The 23,569-nt window shown below is 38.2% G+C and overlaps 1 protein-coding gene across 3 annotated transcripts in view; it reads right to left on the bottom strand.

Annotated features, from left to right (window-relative positions):
* The window catches only part of LOC149073970 (solute carrier family 23 member 1-like), a 42,769-nt gene that overhangs the window by 2,248 nt on the left and 16,952 nt on the right, over positions 1 to 23,569 (bottom strand). The window contains exons 1-11 of one of the 3 annotated variants that reach the window (XM_089246586.1): positions 16,228 to 16,324; positions 12,094 to 12,144; positions 5,376 to 5,513; positions 5,083 to 5,240; positions 4,366 to 4,525; positions 4,008 to 4,189; positions 3,780 to 3,900; positions 3,506 to 3,647; positions 2,583 to 2,836; positions 2,146 to 2,419; positions 1,905 to 2,000 (exon numbers count right to left, since the gene is read on the bottom strand). In XM_089246586.1, the coding sequence (XP_089102712.1) occupies positions 1,905 to 2,000; positions 2,146 to 2,419; positions 2,583 to 2,836; positions 3,506 to 3,647; positions 3,780 to 3,900; positions 4,008 to 4,189; positions 4,366 to 4,525; positions 5,083 to 5,240; positions 5,376 to 5,513; positions 12,094 to 12,144; positions 16,228 to 16,278 (1,627 nt within the window). In that variant the 5' untranslated portion in view covers positions 16,279 to 16,324. Of the gene's footprint in view, positions 1 to 1,904; positions 2,001 to 2,145; positions 2,420 to 2,582; positions 2,837 to 3,505; positions 3,648 to 3,779; positions 3,901 to 4,007; positions 4,190 to 4,365; positions 4,526 to 5,082; positions 5,241 to 5,375; positions 5,514 to 12,093; positions 12,145 to 12,235; positions 12,396 to 16,227; positions 16,325 to 23,569 lie in introns of those variants that run through there. The other 2 variants (XM_089246587.1, XM_089246585.1) reach the window with 2 other exon arrangements.

The following is a 23,569-nucleotide window of genomic DNA, read 5'->3' as shown; positions in this document are numbered from 1 at the left end:
AAAGTGAGCCCCGTATTCGAGATTACCTTATGTACAGCTGAGTTCGGTTATAACATACCCACTTGGTGATTCGAGAATCGTATGTTATAACGGGCGTGTATTGAAAAAAGCGAGGTCTTGAAATCAGCTCCAGCAACAGTATGTATGCATAAAATTTATTATTGAGATCATCTCAGACAAAATAAGCTTATGCAGCTCGTAATTGAAATTTAATTTTCCATGAATACAGTAAACAGTAGTTTTTTGAATGACATCTGAAAAGTTTTGAAAATTTATTAGAAAACAAAATAATACAACATGCATACATTTTTGCAAATGTTAATGATTTTTTTTGAGTTCATGCTAACGGTTTTACATTTGAATTGAAAACATTGTACAATTTATTCAGAAAAAAAAAACACCCCGTCGATGTTCATGAATTTTACACTCCACCAATCAATACTCTTGAATTTAGTAAGCTTTGCAACAACAGTAAGTGAATTGATTAGGCGGTTTTTAAAATTTTTCTGATCCGCATTGTAATTGGAAATCACTAAACCTTCTAGAAATTGCCACCTATTTTTAAGAAGAATTGTTTTTCTGATTGCGAGCTGATAAATGTTCTCCCACCCCCTACACAAAATAATAATAATAAAAAGGATGAGAAAAACTATAGTTTTCTTTTATTTATGCTGTCTTGAAGGGAAAAGAAAAACATTGTCTCTCTCCCCTTCCGTCATCAGACTTTGGACAAAACCGGACTCCGCCCACTGGCAGTTGATTGACAAGACTGGAGGGGGGGATATGCTATCGGGAGAAGAAAACTTTCAACGATATCTGGGCTTGGGGTTACTGTTTTGAAAGGGTTTTAAGAACACGAGATATCTCGGGATCGCTACTGTAAGGGTTGAAATAATTGTTCTTTTTATCACTCCCAACCATAAGGTTGTATTTTAAATAACAAAAATTGTATTGTCAAAATAGTTACATTTAATGCTCACAAGAAGCAATAGAATGGAAAACACATTTGTAGCGTCATCTGTCGACGACAAATGTAACAACTTTTGCAATATTTCTTGTTATTGAAAAAATTCACGTGTTTTTGTGAGAAAACGTCAATATATATATATATATATATATATATATATATATATTGACGTTTTCTCAGACGTTTTATTACCCTCATGAAACGAATGTTGTACAAAAAAGTGTTTTTGACTATTTTTCTAGGGTTTTTTTCAGTATGTTATATCCGAATTAATTTCTTGGTTGAGACTGTTTTATTGGTATGTTATGACCAGTGTGTATTTTAAGCAGGGTATGTTATAACAGAGGTAAAAATATATATAAGTGTGAAGAAACAAATTTTAAGGATTATACAACCGTATGTTATATCCATGGTATGTTATATGTGTACTCGACTGTATATGTAAAATTAATGTAAAGTACATATAAAAGACTACATGTTGTCTGCTGATATCTCTTTAGAGTTAGAGAAAAGCTAACTGTTCTAACGGTTGCTCCGTCAATCATCATCTCGTGCGCTTCCACCAAGTTTTTCAAGTCTATCCCCGCCTATAAAGAGAAGTGACAAGGAAAGGGTCCCAAGGTATCGTTTCAAAAAATTATGAGAAATTCAAGTACATTCCTCTCGCCCAGAAACACATGAAAACAAAAAAAAATTAGCGGTGGAAAGCAATTATTAAAGCCACAAAAAATTATTAAAAATGACGACAGTTTACTATTTGTCGCCTCTCGCGCCTCCTGGTGATATCTATAAAAAAATTCACTCTCAAACACACACATACTAGCTTTCTTTTTTCTTTTCTGTTGAATATTAAGCGAGGGGGAAAATAGCTTTCACATTGTCTGTACTGTACCTCTTCATCATTTTTCTTAAGTCGTTACAGAAATGAAATCTTTACCTGGTATCGTGTTATCCAATACAAATCCGACAAATCCACCGACGAACATACTCGTGCTCAGCAAAACAGTTACTATCTGAGTCAACACCTGGTCACCTACAGGGAAAAAAAATAGTATAGAGAAGACAGTCTCACATATATTAGTAAACCATTTCTTCAGCCAATCACAACTTGTTTAGGATGAGAATACTCGCCATCGAGGAATATAGTAGGCTATAAAGAACTGTATTTTTATGTTTACCAGTGTCAATAGCGTTTGGATTCGCTTGCAGCCATTTGGGAACAGCGAGTCCGATAAATAAAGAGAATCCAAGTACGAATTGATTCCTTGAAGAAGTGAGGTCAACGAAATGCAGGGTTGAAAGCCCAACAGCAGTTATCATGGAAAACATAACACAAAATACACCACCAACGATTGGTTCTGGTATGGTCACGAAGAGTGCTCCTGCTTTGCCAAGCATGCCGAAAATGATCATGAGGATCGAACCATACTGTATCACTCGTCGACTAGCAACCTAAAAGTGACCAAAAAGGAAAGAAATCAGAGCATATACTAATAGCAATTTTAGTCATATGTATCAACCTCAATTTTTGCTACTTAAAATTGAGCAATCCTGAATTTTGAAAAAGCGGAAAAATTGAATTAGGGTAAAATTACAGAATCGAAGATTTACAAACCTTTGTTATTCCAATAGCTCCAATGTTCTCACTGTAAGATGTCACCCCACCTCCAGTACCCCATAAACCTGCTAGAATACAACCAAGGCCTTCAGCCCAGATACCTCGGTTGATGGCGTGTTTCGGAGGTGGCGGAGCACCGGCAAGACGAGCACAGGCGTAGTAATCACCGACTGATTCAATGGCGGACGCTATCACTCCTGCCAGCACACCAAAAACTGCAGCGGTACTGAATGTTGGCATTCCCCATTGACCTGTATAACGAAGGATTCATCTTCAGTGCAAATAACTACATTGTTTCGATTATATAATCACACGACCACCAATTCGATTGCTTGGCTAACATTCTTTACGAAGTACAGGGTGGTTATACTTAAACTGACACTACTCAGACCTAAGTAGTGCCTGTTCTGGTGGACGTGTTTCGTTGATACTTGGTGTGTAGGTTATATGAACCACGGGGAAAGAAAACTGCAATATATATATGTATAAATTAAATTTTTGACCACCAGGTGAAAAAGTGGTGCTTTTTAAAAAACTGAAGTTTTCTTTTTCCATGGTCCATATAATGTTCTACTAAGTTTCAACGAAATACACGTCCACCAGAAAAGAGTAGTGTCAGTTTAATTATAACCATTCTATATAATCTATGCATACTTGCAGGACAAGCATGGGTATTGGCGAACGCATGGGTGGCGGGGAGTTCTAACCCCCTGTCCCCGAGACGAAATTATAGCGTTATTTTGCAGGAAAAAAACGTAAAAACTCCCAATTCAGAAGAAAAAATTTGACCCCCCCCCCTTCCCGAGAAAATCGTGCCAATGCCTATGAACATGGATATATCTTCACTTACTGAAACGAACAAAAACTTCCGAAAAGAAAGCTTTCAAGTTATTTAGATAATGATATTTTCTCTCTCTCACCAGGATAGGGAAACCGAAACCACGGACTTTCTTTCAAGACTTCGATTTGCAAGTCCGTTCTTCCTTTACTACCTTCGTGGAAGACGTTTGTGACCGTGAAGATGGCGCACAATGACCATGCTAGGGTAATTGTCAGTAAAACCTATTGAGAAAGAAGAGAATCATTTGTTCAAGAGAGAACTATATTAAAACTTTTCTCGTATATTAAGTATGGATAGATAAGTAAATATGTTAACACATAATCCGTCAGATCAGGGAAAAATAAAAAGCTTACAGGAAAAAGCTTGAAGACTGGGAAGTGAGACAAGGACCAACCATTAGCTTTGCTGTATTTTGGCACGGGTACTAATGTTTTGCTTAGCATCTGAGAAAATATGACCAGCAACAGCATTGTCCTGTAAGAATCATTAGTCGCTTAGAATCGGCTAGCTTAATTCCATATTTTCAGCAAGGGGTAATAAGTGAATAATCAAAATATAAAAACGTTTATTTAACTACTTACAAGAAAGCCACAGCCCAATGTCCTGCAGCGGAATTAGCCGCTTCTATGAAGAGCGACAAGCCGACAAGAGTAACAGTTGGCACTATCGCAAGAGGCGTTATCCAATTCAATAATATGCCCATAAACCCCGTGAATCCACAAAACACTTCGAACAGCGATGCTCCAATCACCGCACCTTGCACCTAATTTCAAAATGACATCAAACAATTAATAGATAATCCACTAAAATAAATCCTCGTATATTGAACGAATGTTCGATTATCTTTCACGCGTGTACGGCCGTTGGGTAGGAGCTTAAGCACGTAATGTACAACAGACTAAACAAAATACAATTATCAATTGTAATTACGTGCATTACCTCTCTCATTCTCCTCATCCATTCTTCGTCCCAATCGATGGTCGTTGAACTATTCGAAGAATTGAAATTATTTGAATCGGGACATTGCCATTGGGGTAATTGTAGTATCGCTAAAATTGGAACAAACAGAGCTATCGTGCTACCTTGCACGATCGGAAGTCTGCAAGTAAATTAATATAATTACCACTTATGATTCATGTCCAATACATCGCTACAGTTACAAAGTACGTAATAATAAGCTATAACAAAGGTATTCCATTCGGTTAAGCCATGGCCACATTCGTGTAAGGCTGGCCCAATAGTCATTTGCAAATATTCGCTTCCAATATTTGCCTTCTCCTGATGCAAAGAAGCAGCAGTGGCATAGGCCCAGCTTAGCCTAATATTCCGCGGCGTATATTTGCTAAGAACAACAGAACCAGTTTTTCTAGAACACTCTTCATGTTGTGATTGTTGGCATTCTTTGACCGATGTGTGGCCAGAAGATGGGGAAAGAAGGCGGCTCCTTTTTGACTTGGGTTGGAAGCTGGAAGGTAATCGACCAGGATCTCAATACACTTCCAGCCTCCAACATTTGACGATTATCGCCAAATATGGAGCGGCCACACTACTTGCCCATGGAACGTATTAAACCAGTCTAGACACAACTATGGCCATGGATTTAACGTTGAAAGAATTTTGCGAATACACCAGATAGCAGGCTGTATAACAACTCACCTGACACCAAATGTTGTTTGCAAGAATGTCGCCACTCCCGAAACGAAAAACGTCGTGGATATAAGGTATCCTCTAGCAGGGCTCGTGTCTGGGATACATAATTTTGGAGCAATAAGGTATGGATACGTAACTGTTCCACCAAACATCGTTAGATAATGCTGTGAAATGGTTAATTAATAAAGGAATGTATTGATATCCCATTCAGATTATTCATATTGCACACAATGAAAGGTTACGCCAGTCATACAAAAACATTACGAGTTCGAAATTCCAATGTTTCGTCGGAAACTTACCTGCAATCCCAGGACGATGCATAAATACCAAGGAGGTACATCTTCTAACTTGTAAGCAATGTCCGAGTTTGCTTTCTTTTCTTCTGGTGGTAAAGGTGATTTGACTTGGACTACATTCGATGGGGAAAGTGGCAACATCTATATAAATACGTGCGAGAATGGCAATGTTAACAAAACATTATAATGCATTGGAATATCTGATATTTCAAAATTGAATTGAAAAATATCCTTATTCACACATTATGAAACACAGTTATGAGGCCCATGCTTACACAGTCTTTAGATCACTGCCACGCTCTCATACACTCTCCAGGTCACTCTTTTGGCCATTCGTACGTTTGTATACTTTTTGGTCACTCAAGTGCTTGTAAACGCTCTAGATCACTCTTCCGGTTGCTCACCGACCTAGTGCCTTGCTGTCGAAGTAATCGTTTTAGACGCTTACTGACCTAATCCCTTGTTTCCTGGTCACTCACGCGTCTGCATACTTTTTTGGTCATTTACAAGCTTGCAAACTCTCTAGGTCACTTCTTTTGGTCAGTCACTGACTTCTCTCACTCTCTATGCTGAGGTGGATTTATGGTTTTACTGCCTATGGGATATACAAATTCTGCCGCTTTCCTCCCATTCTACTAATTTTCTTGAGCACTCATTTCTTGAATCTGCTGCCCCGCCAAGCTTGCAGCCCTGGGCGATAGCCCGCTAAGCTCTCCCTCCTGTAAATACGTCTTTGCAAGCATCCCCAGAATTAATTTAGAAATAAAAATTTTCTACATAAAACTCAAGACGAGAATTCACAAAGCCAAAACAACTCCGGCGCCCCCTGGAAGGATATGTACCCATTTGTCACAGAATTACAGCAAGAAAAATCCATAAGTGACCTTTTAGGAAGACCATGCCGTGGAAGAAGTCCAGAATCACATGGATGGAGATACGCTCCCCCCCCCCCTCCATCGTCAACGTTGGAGTCGACTGATCTAACGCAGTGTTCTCAACCGGGGGCCCCAGGATATTCCAAGGGGGCCATGGAGGAAAATATCGCAAAAGGGGAGTCATGGCTGCTGATAATGGGGCCCACGAAGAAATTTATTAAAAAAAATTCAATTTTCCCCCTATTTAAGTAACATTAACATAAAGATTTGATTGATTTTTCAACACCGCAAGATATTTCAACACCGAGCATAAGGATCTGAGTAGTTGAAAGATGAAATTTAGTACTTGAAGTATCAAATATTTTAAGAGTTTCATGAAAACAAGCACAATGACATTTTTGTGTGCGTTCATCCAATTTTTCATAAGTTGGGCTCTAATTTTTATGACCTAAAGATGAAACGTCGTTGCTGATAAGTTATTAGCTACTACGTTTCCTCTTTAGGTGATAAAAATCAGAGCCCTTGTCATAAGCTTGTGTTATCAATAATTATAAGGTTTCGAGATGAATGTAAACTGAAGAGCCAAAAAAACTGGTACAGGCATGCGTATGCAAATACAGAGATATGGAGCCAATCAGAGTACGGCGCTGTGGTCGGCAACGCCTATATAACACAACAAGTGTCTGGCATAGTTGTTAGATCGGTTACTGCTGTTACAATGGCAGGCTATCGAGATTTAAGTGAGTTTGAACGTGGTGTTATAGTCGGCGCACGAGAGATGGGACATAGCATCTCCGAGGTAGCGATGAAATTTGGATTTTCACGTACGACCATTTCACGAGTGTACCGTGAATATCGGGAATCCGGTAAAAAATCAAATCTACGACATCGCTGCGGCAGGAAAAAGATCGTGCAAGAACGGTACCAACGACGACTGACGAGAATCATTAAACGTGACAAACGTGCAACCCCTCCGCAAATTGCTGCAGATTTCAATGCTGGGCCATCAACAAGTGTCAGCGTGCGAACCATTCAACGAAACATCATCGATATGGGCTTTCGGACTCGTGTACCCTTGATGACTGCACGACACAAAGCTTTACGCCTCGCCTGGGCCCGACAACACCGACATTGGACTGTTGAGGACTGGAAACACGTTGCCTGGTCTGACGAGTCTCGGTTCCAATTGCTTCGAGCTGAGAGACGTGCGGGTATGGAGACAACCTCATGAATCCATGGACCCTACATGTCAACAGGGGACTGTTCAAGCTGGTGGAGGCTCTGTGATGGCATGGGGCGTGTGCAGTTGGCGTGATATGGGACCCCTGATACGTCTAGATACGACTCTGACAGGTGCGTAAGCATCCTGTCTGATCATTTGCAATCATTCATGTCCATTGTGCATTCCGACGGACTTGGACAATTTCAGCAGGACAATGCGACACCCCACACGTCCAGAATTGCTACAAAGTGGCTCCAGGAACACTCTTCTGACTTTAGACACTTCCGCTGGCCACCATAATCCCCAGACATGAACATTATTGAACATATCTGGGATGCCTTGCAACGTGCTGTTCAGAAGAGATCTCCACCCCCTCTTACTCCTACGGATTTATGGACAGCCCTGCAGGATTCATGGTGTCAAATACCTCCAGAACTACTTCAGACATTAGTCGAGTCCATGCCACGTCGTGTTGCGGCACTTCTGCGGGCTCGCGGGCGCCCTACACGATATTAGGCAGGTTGTACCAGTTTTTTTGGCTCTTCAGTGTATTTATATATACAGTGTCACTTTAATGACAGTGATTTTGACAGTAACATTTATTTGAAGACAACCAACCAAAAAACAACGTTAAATGCAGATAAAACGGTTTTGTTGGCATCAGAAGAGATGGGGCAACAACTTTGTAATAGGGTTTTTGAGCACACGGTGTCCGTTTAAAAAGTTAACATTTTTATTTGAATCACTATACAACCCTTTGCAACACGAATGGCATATCTGAGTACTACACGTTATTTGGATAATTTTTCTAATTGAAAGTATTCGTGTAGGGTGAACGCGGTTTGCCAGTAAAATACCATTGTTACCTATGTACCTTGTACATTACATATAGTAGTGTCTGTTATGTGAAATATTGTGTTGTGTTTAAGCCAACTCACACATTGCTTCGTTCGCCTGTGGGAGAGAGGTCACATTATGAACCAAAATAGCCACTTGGAGATAGCTTGTCATCTAACGAGACATCAGATCTTCACGATGAATGTAAATCTCACCGTATCGAAATTATAATCAATAAACCAATAATTTTTTTATTTGAAATCTGATTATTTATAATTTCTGATTAGTTAGAAATTCTGATTTATCGAAATTCAAATTTACCCAAGGAAAAATAATTTGTAAATAATTCATCCTGTACAGTAACTTGATGACATTATGACGTCTTCAAGCGCAAAGGGGTCGTTCAAGTATTACGTCAGCAAATTTTTTGCCATTTTTGACCCCTTTGTCACCAAGTCAGCAAAACACTGACCCCCCTTGTCAGCAAAATTTCATCAGCAGCTTAGAATATTTCATATCTTTTAAAAAAAAAAGGTGGTTGATGACGTTAGCAACCTTCATACCTCCCCCCCTTGTCAACAAAAGTCAGCAAATCAGAAACCCCCTCCCCCCTCGATGATGACGTAATACTTGAATGACCCCAAAGTTTACATTGATTAAAAATAATTTATCATATTTTATTTTACTGTGTTGCATATATATTATGGTTATGTTTCTTTTTCGTTATTTTCATAAATTAAAAATTAATTAAATTCAAACAATATACGAATAATTGTCTGTTAACGGGAAAACGGGGGGGGGGGGGGGTAGGAAACTAATCATGGTCGCAAGGGGCCACAGGAATGAGAAATGGTTGAAAGGGGGCCATGGGCAAAAAAAGGTTGAGAACCACTGATCTAACGTATATGCCTGTATATAAATTGACATCATCATGATCATCATCATCAGCCCTCCTAGCCATCATCATTGTGCACCCCCCAGAATTTCAAGTCTATCTCCTCCTGTGTTCAGAATTGGTACTCTATGATGTTTTTCTGATGATCAAAAAATAAACATTTGAATGATCTGGATTTTTGTTTTCAAAGCTATTAATTGGCATGACTTCTGATTCTATCGGCGAGTAAGAACGACTCATCAAATAGTCGGAGCATTAGTGGTGGTCTGAGCAGTGGTTCCCGCTCAGAGTATGACAAATAATGCTCTCAGTGACCACAGAGATTGACCCCCCACAATTATATTTCACTATTAGGCGGGGATTATACTATAAAAGTTTGATAAAAGTCATTTTATGAAACTTTAAAAATGCAAACAACAAGAGTATCGGCTACATTCGAGCGAATGTAATTAATAAGCTTATTGATTGGTTTTTTTTTTAAGTTTTGTAAAAGATCTTTTATAGAACTTTTACAGTGCAATCCCGGCCATTTAGGCAGATTCGCGAAAGTGACCATAAAATTTTGATTGTCGATGTCTTGAAAAAGCGATTTTCAACACGTGGGAGAAAAAATTCCATGTAAAAAAACATTCTTAGGCTGGTAATACACTATAAAACTTTGATAAAAATTATTTTATAAAACTTGAAAAATGTAACCAATAAACACATCTGTTACATTCGAGCGAACTTAACTGATCCGCCTATTGATTGCATTTTTCAAGTTTTATAAACGAACTTTTATAAAACTTTTATAGTGTAATCCCGGCCTTAGACAATCATTACTTTGCAATCAATGGCAAACCATATATTTTCATCGGCATCAAACCTAGGTATCGCCATGGCCCCACATTCTGGAGCATTGCCCCTAGGCTGGAACATTTGGAGGGTCCCCCCCCCCTCCGGCCTTTTTTTTCAGAGTTTCCACGGGCTCCTCTGTGGGTAATTTATTGTGTGGAAAAAACCTAAAACAATAACAATCGTTCCGGGCCTTATTCTTGCGGGGTAGGGGTATCACTCACGACTCAGAAAACGTGGACGTTTTTTTTAGTACCGAATATTGTTGGTGACTATAATTATATATATATGTCGATATAATTTTTATATTTTTCATCAAGTTTCTGTTGAATTTTCACATGTGATTGAAATTTTTATGTTATACTCTTCCGCAGCCGTACAGATATATCGGTAATAATAATATCAGTTTTGATTAGTGTGTTATTATAGGATGTTCTTAAAAAAATGAGGATGGTCTTAACAATTGTTAAACTAGCTGTTACCCGCGGCTTCGATTGCTGGATTTCGTAATCTTAGGGACCCTTAGGGGTTAAATTTCGAAAAATTTCTGTTTAGTGAGACTACATTATAAAATAAAACTACTGCTCGAATTTCAAATTTATAGCTTCAGCGTTTTTGTATATAAAATTGAAACCCCTTCATAACCTCTTTAGGGATTGAATTTCGAAAAATTATTTCTTAACGAGTTTATATATAACGAGTCTTCACGTCACAAAATGAAACTGACCAAATTTCATATTTATAGCTTCAGCGGTTCCGTCTCTGAGACGATTGAACTCTGAATTCCCCTTAGGGGGTTCAATTTTGAAAAATCTCTTTTCTCAGTGAGTTAGTTGCTATATCATGGAGTAAAAACTACTCTGACCTAATTTCATATTTATAGCTTCAGCGATTTCTGCTCGGTGATGATGAATCAGTCAGAACGTGTCATTTTATATACAGGGTGAACACGACCTGTTCTGCCAAACGAAAGGGGGGGGGTGATAGACGAGCCCAAGTGGGGAACGTGAAACACCCCACCAACCCTGTCCTATCTCGAGCTGTTTTCTAGTTATGCTGGATAATCGATTATTTGAAAAAAATGCGCCAAGTCTGAAAAAACGCCAATTTATGAAGTTTCTGTGAAACACTCAAACTAAGTTCATATTTGGAAAGATCCAGAAAAAATCCTATGAGGTAACATCAATTCTGATACACCATTCCAACGACGTGGTCCCTCAGTCACCTCGTTGGACATTTTGCCTGTTATGGTCTTGTATTTGTATTAGAATATCCAGATTTAATGGCAAGCCGTAAGCGCTGAAAGATTGGCGAAGTTCGAAATCGAATTGTCGCAAAAAATTTAATCGTCAATTCATCAAATATAATTTAATCGCTCAAATAAGCGCCCTTCTAACTTGTCCATTACACCAGCTTTCGAAAGAGAGTCTAGAAATTTAGCCTTTTGTTTTCAATACATCACTGAAAGCAACGTTTTCGAAGTAGACATTTTAGTAGATTTTGGCGATAATTCGATTTTCTTCGTTAATCTCTCAGCGCTTGTGGCTCGCTATTTAATCCAGATATGCTGATAGAGGGGTGTAACCAAATAGGATTTTTCTTTTTGCAAAATCTGTAACCACCAATTTCAAATTTTTGTGTTGAATATCTACTTCTACGAACACACCGATTTTAGTGATGTATATTGCGAACAAAAGTCTAAATTTCTCCTGAACCAGAACACCGATATGGTTTATTGTAGCCACTTTCGAAAACTGATAGAATGCACAAGTTTTTGGCGTATTTCAATTTGGTAAATTCTGCTCTTTCCAAACATGAACTTAAATTGCATGTAGGTTTTGCAAAAATTTCATAAATTTTGATTTTTTTCAGACTTATTTTTTCTTCATAATCGATTATCCTACATAACTCCAAAACGGTTCTAGACAGTATAGAGTTGGTAGGGTGTTTCATGTTCCACTTGGGTTCGTTTATCACCCCTTTTCATTTGGCAGAACAGGTCATGTTAACCCTGTGTGTATAGATTTATTTAATATTATTATAAGAAATTGCACTTACTTTTCTAGAATCCCAGGGTGTATCCGGCTTCCTCTCATCGTAAAACTCATCCTAAATAGAGAAAACGGTGGTTGTAAACACTAATGAACTAGAGAGTAATCCAGTACAAACTTATCAGAATAGTATATGATATTATCCATACTTGAATCCGTCCATTCATTTAGCGTTAGAATCAAAAGATGAATGATTTGGGGTATGGCTTTTAGTGAATCTATTGATTCGTTTAGAAAGCTTTTGTTTCTTGGATGTAACTGGAAATCGGTTTGAAATTTAAGCAGCCACGTGTATCTATCTCTTCCGCTTCGTATCGTCCCTCCAGCTAATGATTTTGATCTAGATATTGATATCGGATCCGACGTTTATATGTGTTGTTGATGGGTCTTTTTTCATGAACTCATGCAATCATTAGCTTATCGTAATGACCTTCCGGAATATAAACATCTACAAAGAAATTAAGAAAATATTTTGCCTTTTAGGACCTTGTCTTTTACGGGTCACGTTCATAAATATAGTAGAGTGAATATCCTCTGAAGGGCCTCCAGACTTCCATTTCCTTTTGCTTAAAACGTTATTTAGAGTAAAAAACAAATTGGAGTAAGGCAGAATGTGGATTTAAATGAGCTATGAATGTTTACAGGGATTATTCATGTTCATCACACAGTACGAAAAAAATTCTATATTAATTTTACTTTATGTTTAATGCATCAAACACTCACTGTATTGCAACTGCCTTCCTGAATGGCAATGCATGGCTGCCGCACCTGTCTTATGGACATCACAACCGTTTGCAATCGTATTAACATAAACATGAAGCAGTATTTTAGTTTAGTAGTGCGAGTATTTATACAACAACCTCCTCAAGCTGCAACGGACGGTGTCTGTGACACCTGCCATCTGGAAGTTAAAACCGTTTCAAACCTTGTGAGCATAATAACATAGATGGATTTTTATATAGTGAAAATAGGAGGCGATAGGGTTTAATGCCTTTTAGAAAAAAAGGCATGATTGCGGATGCATCAATAAACTAAGACAATGACACTTGCCTGGGTGCAGATGTTCTTGTCTAGTGGAAACGTACACTTAGAGGCAGGAAAATGGCACAACTGATTTCAAGAGGCAAATTTGAAGAGTGTACGGAAGGTGACAGACACCACGGGGTGAAAGTCGAACAACATTGCCTCATAAAAAGTAATTGCATCACCGCCGTCGCAAGATTATGGCGGCAATAACAAAAGTGGAACTTCAATGACTACGTCTAACTTTCTACTTCCTACATGCGCTATAATATTTGTAGATTTTTTTAATACACTTTATTCATTGTTGGTTTCTCGTTTCCGAAATTCAATTCTGTCCACAATTTATACCCATCGGGCGTAATGGACCAAATCGATTAAATATTTAACTAATGTATGTACCAAAGAATGTTCTAAGAATCTCTTCTAGCCAATCGATTCACTGTGGTAGGTGGATGAAATTTGTCATGTTGATCACCTCTGTGTAAGTTGCCTACCTTACAAAGTTGAACCATATTTCAGGGAACCAAAAACAACTCATGTAATTACAATTACACAAGACGAAACATTTGTATCGTGACCATCCGCACACTAAATCTTAACACTTAAACGACCGCTCACGAGATTTCTCGTGTTTCAATGCTGAGACGTAAAAGACCGGCAACGAGATTTCTCGTTCTTTTAATCTCTTTTCTAACAGTAGTTGCTAAGTATTACAAAATATTCGAATGAATTCGCATGTTGCAGGATTTAGTGCGTAAAAATATCTTGAGCTTTCTGGACACACTGGTATTCTCATAATAATTTCAACTTAAAGAAAATTAAATTCCCTTGAATAATGTCAAGAAAGAACACTAACTTGTGTAACGAAACGAGTTTTCTGAAGTGTTACGCAGACGATTTGTCCGATATATCGAGCGATAACGACTGTAATTCTATTACTGATTTTGAAGATAGTGTGTATGATGGTGACTATTTAGAAAATTTTGAAGGGTGTGTCCGAAGTAGTGATATATAGTGATGACGAGATTATTGTGCGCAAAACGTAAAACTGTAAAACTACGCAACTAAATGTAAGTTAAATATAAGTTATAAGGTTAATAAATAAGTGGATTTTTAATTTCCTATATGTATTTGTTTTTCCTTTCCAAACAAGAAAATCGCCGGTCTAAAAGAAAACCTACGGGAAATAACATGCGGTCATTTAAGTGTTAATATACAGCACAATAAAAATTCTTTATATACAGGATCTTTATAATTAAAGTTCCACTTTGAAATGGCCATAAAAGGAAACATAGAAAACTACCAGACAAAATGTTATCAAACTTGGCAATAGTTTACAGGAGGTCATGGGATTCAATTTTCCGCAAAAGAAGTTCAAAAACTCACCACCAGCGGGGAATGGCGCTGTATTCAATATTGTTAAACGAAATAAGATATGAAGACATCGGTTTAAAATGTTTTTTTATCGTTTCTAAAACGTCTTAAAAGGTCAGTTAGAAAGTTAAAAAGGTCTCTCCGCGTTCTCCCTAAAGTCATTCTTCCACTTTTCCGAGGCTTAGTTTGTCCTGAACTGGAGCATGCCGCAAGGTTTTGGAGACCATACATACAGAGGGACATAGACTTGGTTGAGTGGGTGCAGAGAAGAACCACGCGTGCTCTTGTTGGCACACAAGGTTTCAGCTATTAAGAGAGACTTGATTCCTTAAATATGCTTACATTGGAAGAATGCGTGTGCCGGGATGATATGATCGTGCTTAAAATTTTCAACGGGATGGATAGGATGGACCACGTAAATCAGCTTCGACAAGAGGACACCAGTATCAGTTAGTAAGGGGCAATTCCAAGTTGTGGTGTCGAAGGGAGTTTTTCCTCTAACAGGGTTGGTAATAAATGGAATAGCTTACCTCTGGGGGTCGTGAATTGTAACAGAATTGATACGTTTAAAAAAAGAACGATAAACATAGTCGGCTAAATCGAAAAGCTATGCATAGTTAGATAAGACAAGCATAATCTTTTTTATGGGCAGTGTATTATATATTATTAATTATTTTCGTGATATATCCTTTTATATTTGGTTGCTGTATTTTAGTTATATTTGACATCCATATTTTTAAGGGCATCTTTTTTTCAGTCACATTGGTGGGCAATTTTCCTGTTGTGGTCTTTATGTCTGTATTTGTATACAAAATTTATAACAGTAAGTGTAAAAACTAAAATTAAGACCTTTATGATATTGGTGTATTAGGTATTCAACTGAAAATGCAGAATTTCAAATCACATTTCACCTGAAAGGACAAAGTACGTAAGCAATGCCGTTAAACAGCCTAATTTTTAGCGTTCAGTAAATTTTTTAGCAAAGATATCGTAGAATATTTTTTACTTTATCGACCATTCTAAACAACAATGAAGTGACAAAAGATATTTTCGATTTCATTTATAATTGCTTCAACTTTGATAACTCATTCTGAATATGTGTCGATTAAAAAAGCGCAGTATTTGTGGTATTTTTCTATGTTCAGCATCGGTTGATACAAATCATACGCAATAGAATCCGAACAAGTAGAATACTAGATTTGTTATCATATTTTTTAATAGCCTAAAAGATTTTGGAATTTTTATTTTTTATTAATATTTGTACCAATGAAATGATAAAGAATCATCACCATATTTATCCTTTTGATGTAAAACCAACATCTTGAAAACTCATCAATATCATGTTATACGCGGTGTTGGTTACGCTGCAATAAACCAGGGATACAAACAAAACTTTTCTCATCATATTTTACATTTATGAGACATTTACCAGCTATTCATCGAGTAGTTTCATTAAATATTGTAGAAAATAAAAAGCGTCCCTCAAAGGGTCAAGTGTGCCACGGGGTAGTTCAACTGTGCCTCGAGATGAAAAAAGTTGAAAACACTGCACTGACCTCTCGTTAAAAGACATAGGTCATCTGTAGTCGGTTTTGAACTGCGCGTCTTTGTCGTCGTATGCGAAAATGACCATCGGACGAAGAGAACGATCAAATGACTCATCAACACAGAATATCTATTAATTCACTGCGAGAAACCACGGCAAACAAAATTCTATATGATGTTGCATATAACTAACACTTACCTCACTGCAGTAATAGTTATTATTATTCATAGGTATCTTGACAGCACTCATGATCGTATTCCGACTTTAACACTCGCGGTCGATAGAAGATCAAGATGGTTGTGACCTGTTGATTTTTCTCACGCTTCACTATTGATATCAAAGTGGGATCGTGTCGCGCTTTTTTAAGCTGATCGTTCATCCAAAACCATAACCGAGGTAAACAAAAACGTAATTGCGAATCAGAATACAGCTCGCGTATCTCGTAATATAACCATCACGGTAGTAAAAGAGATTGGCGTCACACATCATTCAAATGATCCTTTTCCGAGTAACGAAAGGTAAACGGAACATGTTAAGTAATAATAGGAAGTTAAGGCCGATAAAACGTATGACCATAAGGTGTATAAACTTCTTTGTTAATACATACTTTATTGGAGAGTCATCTCTGTTTCCGTTCCCTTGTTAAGTAAAAGGGCAAAAAGAATTCTTTTGCGTGGGCTATTATCGCATTTTATGGCCGTCAAAATAAGAGAAATGACACTTTGTAGGCTAATCTGATCGTGTTTCCTGGTAAGCGTTAGTCAAAATCCGTATCCGCATTGTTACAATTAAATGTGACACAAGACTACAAAGATATTAAATATAGAATGATTGTCACTAATATAATATACGTGTAACACTGATATACGTACTCCGGCTAACGAAGATTTTTTTTCGTGCTTTTTCTGTGCCACTGCTCAAAAGAATACGGTTTCGACTAGCGAACATCGTTGATACGGATACATGCTCTAACCAGTGCCGTCTTAACGCATGGGCCCACCCGCGCACGGCCCGGGGGCCTCAAGAATGAAGGGGCCTCATAGAAATCAGATCTGGTTAAAATTTACTAGAATTTACCAGGTAGAACCTCAGAAAACCGATTGGCCCGGGGGCCCATGATGATCTTAAGACGGCCCTGGCTCTAACATAAAACATCCGCGTTGTCAGCTAAATTTTCGTGCCATTCATCCATCATCTGAATTTCTGTCACTCGAGCCCGAATTAATTCATGTCCACCTCAGAATCTTTTTCAAGGTGTTGTCTCCACTTATCTTTCTGAAAGTTTTTGAGCCATTTCATGTAAAATGAATATATTTAGAAATATATTCAAAATACATTTAGAAATATAACTCACATAGAAAATGCATTAAAAAAATGATAGGCAGTTATTTTTGTGATAACATTAGTCATGTACAGGGTGATTCAGAAAAGATGGGGAAAGCTTTAAGAGGTGGTGGTACACACAAAAACAAACAATTTTCATCAAAGAATGCATGACTTAACATGAAACGCAAACGCGTTTGGAAACGGCCGCTCCGCAAACGTTAAAACGGCGTTCCTGTTGAAATTTATCGGGAGAAAAAGAACACCATGCATGCAAATGTAACCTGGGGAAGAAGAAGCCGTATGCAAATCTGCGTCACAGTGAATAAAAGGCGTGGGCGCCAGCTTTGTGAAGTTAGCCGGCCTCGTTTGGCACGGCTGCCGATGCAAACGCACAAATGTTTTCTGATTGGACAACCACCTGTGGAGAAAACGCTCACCGTACATTCGTGCTGCCTCTGTGGTACTTCCGTTGGCAGCTCCGTAAATGAAATGCATGACTTCTTTTTTAGTATTACTATAGTGCGCCATAATCCCGTACGTTACAACTGTTAGAACGGTTGCACGCTGAAATAACTTCACAGGGCAGGCGTCCGCGCCTTTTATTCACTGTGACGCAGATTTGCGTACGGTTTCTTCTCCTTCCCCGGTTACATTTTCATGCATGCTGTTCTTTTTCGCCCGATAAATTTCATTAGGAATGCCGTTTTAACGTCTCGTAGATACGTCAGCAATGTAAAACAAAATTGTAATCCACATCCGTACTTTGGCGCAGGCTCTTCAGATGCCACCCGAGTTGCCCGAGCATGCTTACGTTGCCTACAGGGTGATGCCTAAAGTCCCTTGTCCGCAAATTAATGGCCAACCGTTAATTCTATAAGCATGTTCCCAATTAGAAAAATTGTTCAAATAACGTGCAGATTTCATTTACATACGTCATTCATATTGAAATGGGTTTATAGCTATGAAAAAAAAAAATATTATTTGTGGTTTACCCTGTCCTGAAAATTCCAATTACAAAGATGTTTCCCTGTCTTGTCTGAGTCCAACAGAAAATAAATCTACGTTTCTAAGTGCAATATTCGCTGAGATATTTTTGAATTAGAAAATCGGAAGAAAAGTTTGAAAACAACAGCATAAACTGACCGAAAATTGGATCTTTCAACAATTTTCTGATTTAGAGTCCAACAAATACGCTCAATTTCAGCTTTCCCTCGCTGAATTCGAAAAATATTTTATTCAAATGATTGAAAGCCTGACTCTCTTAAGAGAGAGCTGTAAACAAAATTCTAAAAAGTCACAAAAGGTGAAATGTTTGTACTCAACTGGTACTCCATCACCACTACGAAGCCAAGGAGTGAGAAGAGCACACTATTACAGAATACCTGCCACTCATAATCTTCATATCTCATTGCCTCCAGTAGCACAGTCATTAATACGTTTCTATAAGTCCTATAAGCCACATTAAGCTACTACTTCACCAAACACCAACTCTGGCCATATCGCTATATTGTAATTTACTGCCATTAGTGAGATGGGTTGGAAGTGAAGGCGATGTCTATCGGTGGTCGCCTCGAGTTCGTTAGGGAAAATATCTTATCTATATTGGGTGTTCGAACCCGGGACCCTGACAACAACCTTCACGATGGTGGACGAGCATCTTGCCACTCGGGCACCCTATAAGCCACAGGCACAGAAAAGAAGTTTATTGCCATTCTGCAATAATGCTGCTTTGGAGCTGACTTTATTTAAATCGGTAAATAGTCACCTCACATGTGGATTCTACTGAACACCCATTTCCATCATCGGTTCATTTATGTCTGAACACCACACAAATAGAAAAACGGTCACATCTTAATCTAAAACTGGAAATCTTTGTCTCTTTTCAGATAAGCAGAAGGTTCAATTTTTTCGACCTAGAACTCAAGATTCAGGTTGCTTTAATTTCGAATGCTTTATATATATGTATATAAATGCTTTATTATATATATATATATAAATTGCGGACTAAATCATTCAGGTCCTTCTATTCTCTGAGGTGAGGTCATAATCACGTCTGCACAGTTCTGAATGTCGTACATCTTCTGATTCACTTTCCTCTGATATTTGTAATTCAGTGATTTCTAAATTAACTGGACTAGATAGGACAACTGACAGCAATTATAAACAAACTGTCCTGTAGAGGAGACTTTTACATATAATAACACACAACCAAACCATCTCAATTGACCAATCCCTTTTCCTGTATAATAAATATACTACCAGTCTCGCTTCTATATATGATTATTTTATTGCCATTCTCATGTACAAAACTATTAAATTCCATGGCCACACAAGTAATCCTATTGTAACCCCAAGACTCGCGTCTCATCATTATAGCTCTAGCTCCTGTACTCATCTGGTACCAGCGCACACCAAAAGTAATATTTTTTACATTAATGTATATTCTCTTGGACCCAGAACTTGGAAAAAGCCTACCACAATCCTCGACACTCATAAATAGTCACCCCGTGTTTAAGAAGAAACTGGGCGCGGTAGCCCAGGTCGATAAGATACTCGCCTAAAGTACCAAAGAATGTTTAGAGGTGTCGCGAGATCGATACCCAGTGTTCGTCCTTGTCAGAAAAAAACTTTCCTGACACGGGGGTACAACATGACATGATCGCAGAAAAATTTGCTACCGCAGGGAGTCCCCCCCCCATCGAGGGGTTAGCGCACCAACCTCTCGATGAGTATAAAAAACAAGCCTGCCGTTCGGGATCGACAATATATTGTAGGTTTCGGTCTAATTAACCCTCGTGTGCAGAAAATGACCGTGGTGCGACAAAAATGATCAAGAAGAAATTGAAATATCATTTATTACTGACACACTAATCTCTTGTATATGTATGTGTTAATGCGTGTATATGAGCGTATTACATGTGATCACAATACGCATTTTGTTAGATGTTAATTAGCTAATGTATTACACTGTTGCCATTGTTTTTTCACTCGGAGTGAGGGAGCTCGTCTACAATACATCAGTATATGTATATATTAATGTAATTCCTGTGCTTATGTAATAAGTAGGTGAAGTGAATTTGAATTGGACTCGCTGTGCAGTGTGTTTAATTACAAAGAGTTTTGAGTCAATAATAAGCACAGATTAATTTCATAAGTGTATTACGGCGTGCAGCACGAAATAAAGAACGCAAACAACACAAAAAACCTTCGAAAAATACTTAATAAATTACATAAAAAACCTTACACGTTATAGCTCATTTTTAAGGGCAGATTCGAATTCTATATCCCAAAATACATAAGAACAAATATATCACACGTCAGATACAAAATGGCCAAAGGACTCAAGGCATCACCTTCTATATTCGAGACCGCAATGGGCGTCGGTTTTGGGTTCAGACAGGGCGTTTTTGGTGTTATTCTCCTTGGAATTTTGTGCTCCACACATTTGTGTGCTATTTTTGTAATTATTGTTGTGCTTTGCCCTCATATACCACGACATTTGAAGAAAAACTGGAAATTTTCGAACTTTTTCAAATTCACAGCCTCGTATCTTTTAGAGTTTTTGAAGATACAGGCTTTGAACTCCAAATGAGTTGTAACACAAATACTCCACTTCAAAACAACACTTGGTTCACTTGGATTGGATAATTAGTCTTTGAGATATAAGCCCCGTTTACATGTGTAATATTGCGGTAGCATTGGGAGTTCTAGCACCCGCTTGATGACTTTTCCCCTTTGTAAGGGTGAGAACATAGTGCGTTCGTATTTCGGATTCTGGAATCCTGCGTCGTCTCCGATTGGTTAGAAACCCGAATTTCAAGCTAAAAAAAAAGTTGTAATTCGGGTTTTTAACCTATCAGAGACGACGCGGATTTTCAGAATCAGAAATTCGGAAACACGGACGCACTATGTTCTCACCCTAAGGAAAGAAATGGGGAGCAATCATTGGCGAAAATTCTTGAAGCGGGTTTTAAACTCGCTTTTTCTATTTCGGGGCTAGTCCCGTTTATTAACACATGTCGAATCCGAAAAGTCAAAAATCGTGGATTTACTTTACGCGAGGGCAGTTCCTGAATCCGGCCGCCACGAATGTTGTACTGGCAAAAACTTTCATTCTTCCTTAAAACGAGACCAAGGTGGATTCGCTATGTCTATTTTTTCTTGAGTTACTGGCGTTTGAAATTACTTCGATAGAAGCTGTCGCTCATTTGGGCGCGATTGCCTCCCCAAACCCGGCACCGATTTTAAAGACGCTTGAGCTAACAGAGCACGCGTTTTTTTCAGTGCAAGACTCCCTTAGCATTAAACTGAATAGTTTGGAGATAGTAGGAGCTTACGAACACCTACGAAGGGACACCTACGAACTTGACTGGGTTGTGTCACTACCAGCTTTAGTGGACTAAACTAGTGTTGTGATTTTATACATAGTGAAAAATAAAAAGAAATGTTGAGGACTTTTTCATTGGCCATATTATCTTCACCGATTGAGAATATGGCCAAGAGGTAGACTCTTTGTGAAAAAGACTATCTATATACAGGGTGTCCTGTAAGTGCTAATGCGGCCTCTATCTCATCAACCGTCCGTCGTGGAGGTATAGTTTCAATTGAAAAACTGCTCAAGAGGCGTTCAAAAATTACCCTGCACTAGTTTTGAGAGTGAAAATACAGTGTGTCACAAAATAATAAATATAAATTTTTATACGGCCCTCCTGTCCTCTAATATCCAATCAGAAAGTTATTGGCTTGTCTCTCCTGGGGCCAACAAAAGAATTCCAAGTTTCTAAATGCAGTATTCGCTGAGATAATCGAATTCAAAAACAGAAAAATTGGGAAAGTACAGCATAAATGAGGGACAGGAGCGTTGTCCGTTATTTTTTTCTGTTGTTTCATAAATTTTCTCCAATTTTTGAATTCAAATATCTTAGCGAATATTGCACTTAGAAACATAGAATTTTTCTTGTTGGCCTCAAGAAATACAAGGCAACATTTCCGTGATTGGAAGTCAAAGGACAGGGAGACCGTGTAAAAATTTAGATTTCTTATTTTGTGACACACTGTATTTTCATGCTAAAAACTGGTAGAGGGTAATTTTTGAACGTCTTCTGAGCATTTTTCAAACTGGAATCATACCTCTACGACGGACGATTGGTGAGATAAAGTGCGCATTAGCACTTACAGGAAACCCTGTATATAAAATTACATGACCTGACTGACTGACTGATTCATCACCGCCGAGCCGAAACCGCAGAAGTTATAAATGTGAAATTTCGTCAGTAGTTTTATTTCATGACGTAAAGGCTCATATAGAAGGTTATATATATTTTTAAATTCTACTGTGTGTGTGTGTTTTGATCACTTTTGTCGCACGACGGTCAATTTCCGCACATGAGGACTAATTAGACCGGGCCTACAATTTATTGCCGATTCCGAACGGCAAGCTTGTTTTTATGCTCATTGGGAGGTTGGTGCGCTATGGGGAACTCTTTGCGATAGCAATTTTTTCTGCGGTCATGTCGCCGTTTCTGTTGTCTCCCTGTGTCAGGAAAGTTTTCTGACGAGTACGAACTGGGTATCGAACTCGCGACACCTCTAAACCAAAACCACTGAAGTTACAAACATGAAATTTAATCAGTATTTTTATTTTATTATCTAAAGCAGTGATTCTCAAACTTTTGTCACCCGCGGCTTCTTTGCAAAATGCATGGTTCATCTCCGGGTCACCCATAATGACTTGGAAGATATTTTCCCATGCAAAAGAACCACTTCAAAGCATAAATAAGTACACAAATCAATATCTTCAGCTCGCCGTGATGCCTATAACAAACGTTGGCGACGCCTCTAGGAGTCGCGGCTCACACTTTGAGAAGAAAAGCTGAACTAAAGACTCCCTAAGGAGGGACTTGGGGCAATCATGGCCGAGCCGAAACCTCTGAAGCTATAAATATGAAATTTGGTCAGTATTAAATTTTATAATATAGGTACCCACTAAGACGGGGTTTCTGAAAATTCAACCCCCAACGGGGCCACGGGGTGTTCAAATTGTAAATGAGGGAATCATCGCCAAGTAGTTTTCAAATTACTAAATCCATGCTAGCGAAGCCGCGGGAAGCAGCTAGTTTTTCATATTTCCCATTGAGATACACCTAAAAAGATCATTATATTTTTCTCTTAACAACGCTTCACACAAAGTATATATTAATATTATCTGTTTTTC

This window comes from Pholcus phalangioides, unplaced genomic scaffold (assembly GCF_987345545.1).
Source record: "Pholcus phalangioides strain wild (caught in Gottingen) unplaced genomic scaffold, Ppha-v1.0 ptg000017l_1, whole genome shotgun sequence".
NCBI lineage: Eukaryota > Metazoa > Arthropoda > Arachnida > Araneae > Pholcidae > Pholcus > Pholcus phalangioides.
Note: the sequence above shows the minus strand (reverse complement) of the source record. Positions and strands in the feature narration are given on the sequence as shown.